General features: G+C 34.1%; 1 protein-coding gene across 1 annotated transcript in view; it reads left to right on the top strand.

The window, feature by feature from the left end:
- LOC127983496 (mitotic checkpoint serine/threonine-protein kinase BUB1 beta) overlaps positions 1-8,382 on the top strand; it is a 13,188-nt gene extending 4,806 nt beyond the window's left edge. Inside the window, exons 3-5 of the mRNA XM_052585703.1 lie at positions 56-191; positions 1,081-1,196; positions 8,173-8,382. Coding sequence (XP_052441663.1) covers positions 56-191; positions 1,081-1,196; positions 8,173-8,287 — 367 coding nt within the window. The 3' untranslated portion in view covers positions 8,288-8,382. The remainder of the gene's footprint in view (positions 1-55; positions 192-1,080; positions 1,197-8,172) is intronic.
- The last annotated feature ends 3,201 nt before the right edge of the window (positions 8,383-11,583 follow it).

The following is an 11,583-nucleotide window of genomic DNA, read 5'->3' on the forward strand; positions in this document are numbered from 1 at the left end:
CACGCAGGAATGTGCTGCTGGTTTTAACCTGATCTTCCTGTGTTTGTGTCTGCAGCGGCATCACAGCACTAGATTTCTCAAACTCGGTGGATCTGCAGCTCCAGACTGACGTCACAACAGCACGAGATCTTCCTTCGGCTCAGAAATACATCCAGCAGGGTCTCCTGTCGCCTTCTGCGTCGCCCTATCAGGTGCATGCATCCCCCGTTTCTTCCCTCACATAATGATCATTAAATGCAGTGTCTACTTTTAAGGTTTCTAATGTTTTTGGAGAACAAAATGTTTGGATTTGGTTGCAATAATGTCATTTAATGTAACACAACATTTATGTTAAAAGTCTAACAACCTGCATATTCTGATGTGTGCATATTGAAATATATAAAAGAATAAGAGAGCATGTTAAATTTTATTGTGTTTTAAATGAGGAGAAAAGTCTAGAATTGTGGCAAATAAAAAAAATCATGAAAAATTACAACTAATTAGTATTTGAAGTGAAAGTAATTAATTTTTTTGTCATAGATTTTTGTTGTAAATATGTAACTAATGTTAACAAGCACACATTTTGATTTTAATAATTAGTAAATGTTGAAATTAACATGAACTAATATAATATAATTTTTAACTGTAATTTTATCTCTAAATATTTTGTTTTTATTACTGTATTTATTTTATTTGTTTGTATTTATTACAGTTTCTATATATTTTTATTACACTTAAATATTTCCATTTTTAATTTATTCATATTTGTATGAATGTATATGATTTGTTTGTGTATTTATTTTAATTTTGACATTTATATTTGTATTTGTTTATGGCGTTTAATTTTTTTATCTTATTTTTTGTTTTGTTTGCTTTCATTTTCATTCATTTTATTTGTATCTATTTTCATTTAATTTTTAAATGATTTATTTTTATATTTAGTCTCAGTGTTTCATGCTGAATGTTCAGTTTAATTGAAATGCGTTGTGAACCCTGCCTCACGGTGGATTTAAAATGCAGTAGAGAGGAATCTTAAGAAAATCATTAAATGCAAGGAAAGTCATGTGATTGTTGCGCTTCATATCTGTGTTTTTGCGTCAGCTGGATCTGATCGGTGTTGCAGAAGTCGTGCACATGCTGCTGTTCAATCGCCCGATGAACGTGAAGCAGGAAAACTCGGCCTGGAGTTTAGATGAAGGATCTGGATCTGAGCACAGGTACAAACAGCATCTGATATCATTATACAGAAAAACTGATGCAAGAAAACACAGAATTATATATATTTTTCAAAGGTTTGACAAATAACATTTTCATGAGAATAAACCACTTTTTGTGTGATAATTGTACCTTTTTTATTATTATTTTTTAAGTATGTGCAGACCTTTTATAATATTTGTTGCTGTCTTTAGCTTATGCAAATTGTCACATTTTTGGAAATTTAATAATGTGGATTTTAGCACAAATGCATTTGATATCTCTTGAAAATACTTTAAAAAAAATATTTTTTTTATTAAATGGGTGTATTTCTATTTATTTATTTTGTAATAGTTTTAAAATAAAAATGTTGCATGTAATAAAGTGTGACACTATACAATAACAACAGTTTTTGATTAAAAAAAGCTGCTTAATGCATAATTAAAATAGTAAACATAATTTAAAATACATTTCCTTCTATTAAGAAAATAGTCAAATATTATTTACAAAATAACTTAAACTTAATTCAAATAAACATAATAAAACCTTCCGCTAGATGGTGTCATGAAATCTAAGTTGTTGTTATTCCACTTATTTTTATTTAATTATTATAAATTATTTGACCTCTTTGAATCCCCATTATTTATTTAATGTTGCTCTGGAAACCTGAAAATCTAAATACTAATCATCCTAATTCAACACATTCAGCTATTTGACAATTAATTGCATGAATCACCCTTAAAGCAGTAATTATTAATAATTATTTATTATTAAATTAATTCACACTCTCTTTTCATGATTGCACTTCACAACAACAGCTTGTTAATTTACATGAATTAAATCTAAAAATAGCAGTGAGCATCATGTGCTATAAAATACAACAGTAATAATAAAACCCACAGAAGAGGTGGGAGTTCAAAGGAGGAATCTTTATATTACCAAACTGCAGAGAGAGGAAGAGTAGATATAAGTCATGATCTGCAAGATTAATCACAATCTGATGTGATCCCACCACCTCAGAGAAAACCAGTGGAGAACTAAGCCAATAGTAGCGCTGGCGTGTTTTTTGGTGTCAGTTTGGGAGTTCGGAGCGGGATCGCGAATCATTTGAATCGGTTTGGGTTTCGCGAATCATAGCTGTATATGGATAAGCATTTTAAACTAATTTAGTAGCTAGTTCTAATTATGTTTTCCACGCGTGTTTATGTGTGATATGTGAACTGGTATTTTTTGTTTTAATGATGTGCCTTTTAACAGTATCAAGTATATTCAAAAACTAAACAAATCTTGCCTAAAAAGTGCCCGCATTTAGGCTAATGTAAAGTTACATGATGAAGTCATACTAGTGCGTGTGGCGCGTGTGCAGTTTGAGTGCGTTCTTTCACTGCATTATTCGGTGTATTCAAATGCATTTATGAATGCACGTGAATGATCACAAGATTCAAGATATTGGGGTTAGAAAATGTATATATTTATATAATTTTATGTAGTTAATCAATATCACACGAAGAGTGCCATTTCAGTTTTTCTCCAAAAATCAGCATGAATAAAATGTGATATTAAGTTACTACAAACAATAATTTAATTACAAATACAAAATGTTGCAGAATAATGTGATATATGAATGAATATATTATATTATGAATAGTTTTAAAATGAAAACAACAGTAATAGATATTATAAATATATCTTTTGCATCTCAAAATATCAGGTGATTTTGGGGGTGAGATGTGTCATTGTTGTGAGTTTATCATGTATGCAGGTGAAGTATTTGATCTAGTGATGGTCTTGTTTTTCCAGCGTTCCCGTCGAGACTTTATGGAAAGACTTCTTCCACATGATTTTGAATCCAGGACTAAAGTCTTCAGAGCTGGTTTTGTCTGAGCTCATCAGTATTGTGAGGAACAGCTTATGAAGATATTGTCATGTGTAAAATAATAACAGCAGCAGTGCATATGAATGGTTGGATTTAAAATTAATGTTTTACATTGCTTTTTATACACATTTAATAAACAATTTTCGCAACATAATCTTGAGTGTTTTCTTAATTAATAATAGAAATGAAGAAAATCTCAATTTAATCTCATTAAAGTTACAGTCATCTAATAGATGATAGTTATTAATGACTAATGAGAGGATGTTGCATGTAATAAAGTGTGACACTATACAATAACAACAGTTTTTGATTTAAAAAAGCTGCTTAATGCATAATTAAAATAGTAAACATAATTTAAAAATACATTTCCTTCTATTATGAAAATAGTCAAATATTATTTACAAAACAACTTAAACTTAATTCAAATAAAAATAATAAAACCTTCCACTAGATGGAGTCATGAAACCTAAGGTGTTGTTATTCCACTTATTTTTATTTAATTATTATAAATTATTTGACCTCTTTGAATCCCCATTATTTATTTAATGTTACTCTGGAAACCTGAAAATCGAAATACTAATCACCCTTAAAGCAGTAATTATTAATAATTATTTATTATTTATTATTAAATTAATTCACACTCTCTTTTCATGATTGCACTTCACAACAACAGCTTGTTAATTAACATGAATTAAATCTAAAAATAGCAGTGAGCATCATGTGCTATAAAATACAACAGTAACAATAAAACCCACAGAAGAAGTGGGAGTTCAAAGGAGGAATCTTTATATTACCAAACTGCAGGGAGAGGAAGAGTAGATATAAGTCATGATCTGAAAGATTAATCACAATATGATGTGATCCCACCACCTCAGAGAAAACCAGTGGAGAACTAAGCCAATAGTAGCGCTGGCGTGTTATTTGGTGTCAGTTTGGGAGTTCCAAACGGGTTCGCGGATCATTTGAATCCGTTCGAGAGTTCGTAGCGGATCATTTGAGTCATTTGGGGTATCGCGAATCATTTGAGTCAGTATGGGAGTTCGGAGCGTGATCGCGAATCATTTGAATCCGTTCGAGAGTTCGTAGCGGGTCCGCGGATCATTTGAGTCATTTCGGGGATCGCGAATCATTTGAGTCAGTATGGGAGTTCGGAGCGTGATCGCGAATCATTTGAATCCGTTCGAGAGTTCGTAGCGGGTCCGCGGATCATTTGAGTCATTTCGGGGATCGCGAATCATTTGAGTCAGTTTGGGAGTTCGGAGCGGGATCGCGAATCATTTGAATCCGTTCGAGAGTTCGTAGCGGGTCCGCGGATCATTTGAGTCATTTCGGGTATCGCGAATCATTTGAGTCAGTATGGGAGTTCGGAGCGTGATCGCTAATCATTTGAATCCGTTCGAGAGTTCGTAGCGGGTCCGCGATTCATTTGAATCAGTTTGGGGTTCGCGAATCATTTGAGTCAGTTTGGGAGTTCGGAGCGGGATCGCTAATCATTTGAATCCGTTCGAGAGTTCGTAGCGGGTCCGCGGATCATTTGAGTCAGTTCGGGGATCGCCAATCATTTGAGTCAGAATGGGAGTCCGGAGCGTGATCGCGAATCATTAGAATCCGTTCGAGAGTTCGTAGCGGGTCCGCGGATCATCTCAATCAGTTTGTGGATCGCGAATCATGTGAGTCAGTTTGGGAGTTCGGAGCGTGATCGCGAATCATTTGAGTCAGTTTCGGGATCTGAAACTGATCGCGGATCGCGAATCATTTGAGTCAGTATGGGAGTCCGGAGCCTGATCGCGAATCATTTGAATCCGTTCGAGAGTTCGTAGCGGGTCCGCGGATCATCTCAATCAGTTTGTGGATCGCGAATCATTTGAGTCAGTTCGGGAGTTCAGAGCGGGATAGCGAATCATTTGAATCAGTTTGGGTTTCGCGAATAATAGCTGTATATGGATAGGCATTGTAAACTAAATTAGATGCTACTTCTAATTATGTTTTCCACGCATGTTTAGGTGTGATATGTGAACTCGTATTTTTTGTTTTAATGATGTGCCTTTTAACAGTATCAAGTATATTCAAAAACTAAACAAATCGTGCCTAAAAAGTGCCCGCATCTAGGCTAATGTAAAGTTACATGATGAAGTCATACTAGTGCGTGTGGCGCGTGCGCAGTTTGAGTGCGTTCTTTCACTGCATTATTCGGTGTATTCAAATGTATTTATGAATGCATGTGAATCATCACAAAATTCAAGATATGGGGGTTAGAAAATGTATGTATTTATATCATTTTATGTAGTTAATCAATATCACACAAAGAGTGCCATTTCAGTTTTTCTCCAAAAATCAGCATGATTAAAATGTGATATTAAGTTACTACAAACAATAATTTAATTACAAATACAAAATGTTGCAGAATAATGTGATATATGAATGAATATATTATATTATGAATAGTTTTAAAATGAAAACAACAGTAATAGATATTATAAATATATCTTTTGCATCTCAAAATATCAGGTGATTTTGGGGGTGAGATGTGTCATTGTTGTGAGTTTATCATGTATGCAGGTGAAGTATTTGATCTAGTGATGGTCTTGTTTTTCCAGCGTTCCCGTCGAGTCTTTATGGAAAGACTTCTTCCACATGATTTTGTATCCAGGACTAAAGTCTTCAGAGCTGGTTTTGTCTGAGCTCATCAGTATTGTGAGGAACAGCTTATGAAGATATTGTCATGTGTAAAATAATAACAGCAGCAGTGCATATGAATGGTTGGATATAAAATTAATGTTTTACATTGCTTTTTATACACATTTAATAAACAATTTTTGCAACATAATCTTGAGTGTTTTCTAATAATAGAAATGAAGAAAATCTCAATTTAATCTCATTAAAGTTACAGTCATCTAATAGATGATAGTTATTAATGACTAATGAGAGGATGTTGCATGTAATAAAGTGTGACACTATACAATAACAACAGTTTTTGATTAAAAACAAAAGCTGCTTAATGCATAAATAAAATAGTAAACATGATTTAAAATACATTTCCTTCTTTTAAGAAAATGGTCAAATATTATTTACAAAATAACTTAAACTTAATTCAAATAAACATAATAAAACCTTCCGCTAGATGGTGTCATGAAATCTAAGTTGCTGTTATTCCACTTATTTTTATTTAATTATTATAAATTATTTGACCTCTTTGAATCCCCATTATTTATTTAATGTTGCTCTGGAAACCTGAAAATCTACATACTAATCACCCTAATTCAACACATTCAGCTATTTGACAATTAATTGCATGAATCACCCTTAAAGCAGTAATTATTAATAATTATTTATTATTTATTATTAAATTAATTCACACTCTCTTTTCATGATTGCACTTCACAACAACAGCTTGTTAATTTACATGAATTAAATCTAAAAATAGCAGTGAGCATCATGTGCTATAAAATACAACAGTAACAATAAAACCCACAGAAGAGGTGGGAGTTCAAAGGAGGAATCTTTATATTACCAAACTGCAGGGAGAGGAAGAGTAGATATAAGTCATGATCTGCAAGATTAATCACAATCTGATGTGCTCCCACCACCTCAGAGAAAACCAGTGGAGAACTAAGCCAATAGTAGCGCTGGCGTGTTATTTGGTGTCAGTTTGGGAGTTCCAAACGGGTTCGCGGATCATTTGAGTCAGTATGGGAGTTCGGAGCGTGATCGCGAATCATTTGAATCCGTTCGTAGCGGATCATTTGAGTCATTTGGGGTATCGCGAATCATTTGAGTCAGTATGGGAGTTCGGAGCGTGATCGCGAATCATTTGAATCCGTTCGAGAGTTCGTAGCGGGTCCGCGGATCATTTGAGTCATTTCGGGGATCGCGAATCATTTGAGTCAGTTTGGGAGTTCGGAGCGGGATCGCGAATCATTTGAATCCGTTCGAGAGTTCGTAGCGGGTCCGCGGATCATTTGAGTCATTTCGGGTATCGCGAATCATTTGAGTCAGTATGGGAGTTCGGAGCGTGATCGCTAATCATTTGAATCCGTTCGAGAGTTCGTAGCGGGTCCGCGATTCTTTTGAATCAGTTTGGGGTTCGCGAATCATTTGAGTCAGTTTGGGAGTTCGGAGCGGGATCGCTAATCATTTGAATCCGTTCGAGAGTTCGTAGCGGGTCCGCGGATCATTTGAGTCATTTCGGGTATCGCGAATCATTTGAGTCAGTATGGGAGTTCGGAGCGTGATCGCTAATCATTTGAATCCGTTCGAGAGTTCGTAGCGGGTCCGTGGATCATTTGAATCAGTTTGGGGTTCGCGAATCATTTGAGTCAGTTTGGGAGTTCGGAGCGGGATCGCTAATTATTTGAATCCGTTCGAGAGTTCGTAGCGGGTTCGAGAATCATTTGAGTCAGTTCGGGAGTTCGGAGCGGGATAGCGAATCATTTGAATCAGTTTGGGTTTCGCGAATCATAGCTGTATATGGATAGGCATTTTAAACTAATTTAGTAGGTAGTTCTAATTATGTTTTCCACGCGTGTTTATGTGTGATATGTGAACTCGTATTTTTTGTTTTAATGATGTGCCTTTTAACAGTATCAAGTATATTCAAAAACTAAACAAATCGTGCCTAAAAAGTGCCCGCATCTAGGCTAATGTAAAGTTACATGATGAAGTCATACTAGTGCGTGTGGCGCGTGTGCAGTTTGAGTGCGTTCTTTCACTGCATTATTCGGTGTATTCAAATGCATTTATGAATGCATGTGAATGATCACAAAATTCAAGATATGGGGTTAGAAAATGTATATATTTATATCATTTTATGTAGTTAATCAATATCACACGAAGAGTGCCATTTCAGTTTTTCTCCAAAAATCAGCATGATTAAAATGTGATATTAAGATACTACAAACAATAATTTAATTACAAATACAAAATGTTGCAGAATAATGTGATATATGAATGAATATATTATATTATGAATAGTTTTAAAATGAAAACAACAGTAATAGATATTATAAATATATCTTTTGCATCTCAAAATATCAGGTGATTTTGGGGGTGAGATGTGTCATTGTTGTGAGTTTATCATGTATGCAGGTGAAGTATTTGATCTAGTCATGGTCTTGTTTTTCCAGCGTTCCCGTCGAGTCTTTATGGAAAGACTTCTTCCACATGATTTTGAATCCAGGACTAAAGTCTTCAGAGCTGGTTTTGTCTGAGCTCATCAGTATTGTGAGGAACAGCTTATGAAGATATTGTCATGTGTAAAATAATAACAGCAGCAGTGCATATGAATGGTTGGATATAAAATTAATGTTTTACATTGCTTTTTATACACATTTAATAAACAATTTTCGCAACATAATCTTGAGTGTTTTCTAATAATAGAAATGAAGAAAATCTCAATTTAATCTCATTAAAGTTACAGTCATCTAATAGATGATAGTTATTAATGACTAATGAGAGGATGTTGCATGTAATAAAGTGTGACACTATACAATAACAACAGTTTTTGATTAAAAAAAGCTGCTTAATGCATAAATAAAATAGTAAACATAATTTAAAATACATTTCCTTCTATTAAGAAAATGGTCAAATATTATTTACAAAATAACTTAAACTTAATTCAAATAAACATAATAAAACCTTCCACTAGATGGAGTCATGAAATCTAAGTTGCTGTTATTCCACTTATTTTTATTTAATTATTATAAATTATTTGACCTCTTTGAATCCCCATTATTTATTTAATGTTGCTCTGGAAACCTGAAAATCGAAATACTAATCACCCTAATTCAACACATTCAGCTATTTGACAATTAATTGCATGAATCACCCTTAAAGCAGTAATTATTAATAATTATTTATTATTTATTATTAAATTAATTCACACTCTCTTTTCATGATTGCACTTCACAACAACAGCTTGTTAATTTACATGAATTAAATCTAAAAATAGCAGTGAGGATCATGTGCTATAAAATACAACAGTAACAATAAAACCCACAGAAGAGGTGGGAGTTCAAAGTAGGAATCTTTATATTACCAAACTGCAGGGAGAGGAAGAGTAGATATAAGTCATGATCTGCAAGATTAATCTCAATCTGATGTGATCCCACCACCTCAGAGAAAACCAGTGGAGAACTAAGCCAATAGTAGCGCTGGCGTGTTTTTTGGTGTCAGTTTGGGAGTTCCAAACGGGATCGAGGATCATTTGAGTCAGTATGGGAGTTCGGAGCGTGATCGCGAATCATTTGAATCCGTTCGAGAGTTCGTAGCGGGTCCGCGGATCATTTGAGTCATTTGGGGTATCGCGAATCATTTGAGTCAGTATGGGAGTTCGGAGCGTGATCGCGAATCATTTGAATCCGTTCGAGAGTTCGTAGCGGGTCCGCGGATCATTTGAATCAGTTTGGGTTCGCGAATCATTTGAGTCAGTTTGGGAGTTCGGAGCGGGATCGCGAATCATTTGAATCCGTTCGAGAGTTCGTAGCGGGTCCGCGGATCATTTGAGTCATTTCGGGTATCGCGAATCATTTGAGTCAGTATGGGAGTTCGGAGCGGGATCGCAAATCATTTGAATCCGTTCGAGAGTTCGTAGCGGGTCCGCGGATCATTTGAGTCATTTCGGGTATCGCGAATCATTTGAGTCAGTATGGGAGTTCGGAGCGGGATCGCGAATCATTTGAATCCGTTCGAGAGTTCGTAGCGGGTCCGCGGATCATTTGAATCAGTTTGGGGTTCGCGAATCATTTGAGTCAGTTTGGGAGTTCGGAGCAGGATCGCTAATTATTTGAATCCGTTCGAGAGTTCGTAGAGTGTTCGCGAATCATTTGAGTCAGTTCGGGAGTTCGGAGCGGGATAGCGAATCATTTGAATCGGTTTGGGTTTCGCGAATCATAGCTGTATATGGATAGGCATTTTAAACTAATTTAGTAGCTAGTTCTAATTATGTTTTCCACGCGTGTTTATGTGTGATATGTGAACTCGTATTTTTTGTTTTAATGATGTGCCTTTTAACAGTATCAAGTATATTCAAAAACTAAACAAATCGTGCCTAAAAAGTGCCCGCATTTAGGCTAATGTAAAGTTACATGATGAAGTCATACTAGTGCGTGTGGCGCGTGTGCAGTTTGAGTGCGTTCTTTCACTGCATTATTCGGTGTATTCAAATGCATTTATGAATGCACGTGAATGATCACAAGATTCAAGATATTGGGGTTAGAAAATGTATATATTTATATAATCTTATGTAGTTAATCAATATCACACGAAGAGTGCCATTTCAGTTTTTCTCCAAAAATCAGCATGATTAAAATGTGATATTAAGTTACTACAAACAATAATTTAATTACAAATACAAAATGTTGCAGAATAATGTGATATATGAATGAATATATTATATTATGAATAGTTTTAAAATAAAAACAACAGTAATAGATATTATAAATATATCTTTTGCATCTCAAAATATCAGGTGATTTTGGGGGTGAGATGTGTCATTGTTGTGAGTTTATCATGTATGCAGGTGAAGTATTTGATCTAGTGATGGTCTTGTTTTTCCAGCGTTCCCGTTGAGTCTTTATGGAATGACTTCTTCCACATGATTTTGAATCCAGGACTAAAGTCTTCAGAGCTGGTTTTGTCTGAGCTCATCAGTATTGTGAGGAACAGCTTATGAAGATATTGTCATGTGTAAAATAATAACAGCAGCAGTGCATATGAATGGTTGGATATAAAATTCATGTTTTACATAGCTTTTTATACACATTTAATAAACAATTTTCACAACATAATCTTCTGTGTTTTCTTAATTAATAATAGAAATGAAGAAAATCTCAATTTAATCTCATTAAAGTTACAGTCATCTAATAGATGATAGTTATTAATGACTAATGAGAGGATGTTGCATGTAATAAAGTGTGACACTATACAATAACAACAGTTTTTGATTAAAAACAAAAGCTGCTTAATGCATAATTAAAATAGTAAACATAATTTAAAATACATTTCCTTCTATTAAGAAAATGGTCAAATATTATTTACAAAATAACTTAAACTTAATTCAAATAAACATAATAAAACCTTCCACTAGATGGTGTCATGAAATCTAAGTTGCCGTTATTCCACTTATTTTTATTTACTTATTATAAATTATTTGACCTCTTTGAATCCCCATTATTTATTTAATGTTGCTCTGGAAACCTGAAAATCTAAATACTAATCATCCTAATTCAACACATTCAGCTATTTGACAATTAATTGCATGAATCACCCTTAAAGCAGTAATTATTAATAATTATATATTATTAAATTAATTCACACTCTCTTTTCATGATTGCACTTCACAACAACAGCTTGTTAATTAACATGAATTAAATCTAAAAATAGCAGTGAGGATCATGTGCTATAAAATACAACAGTAACAATAAAACCCACAGAAGAAGTGGGAGTTCAAAGGAGGAATCTTTATATCACCAAACTGCAGGGAGAGGAAGAGTAGATATAAGTCATGATCTGCAAGATTAATCACAATATGATGTGAT

This window comes from Carassius gibelio, chromosome B20 (assembly GCF_023724105.1).
Source record: "Carassius gibelio isolate Cgi1373 ecotype wild population from Czech Republic chromosome B20, carGib1.2-hapl.c, whole genome shotgun sequence".
NCBI classification, from domain to species: Eukaryota; Metazoa; Chordata; class Actinopteri; order Cypriniformes; family Cyprinidae; genus Carassius; species Carassius gibelio.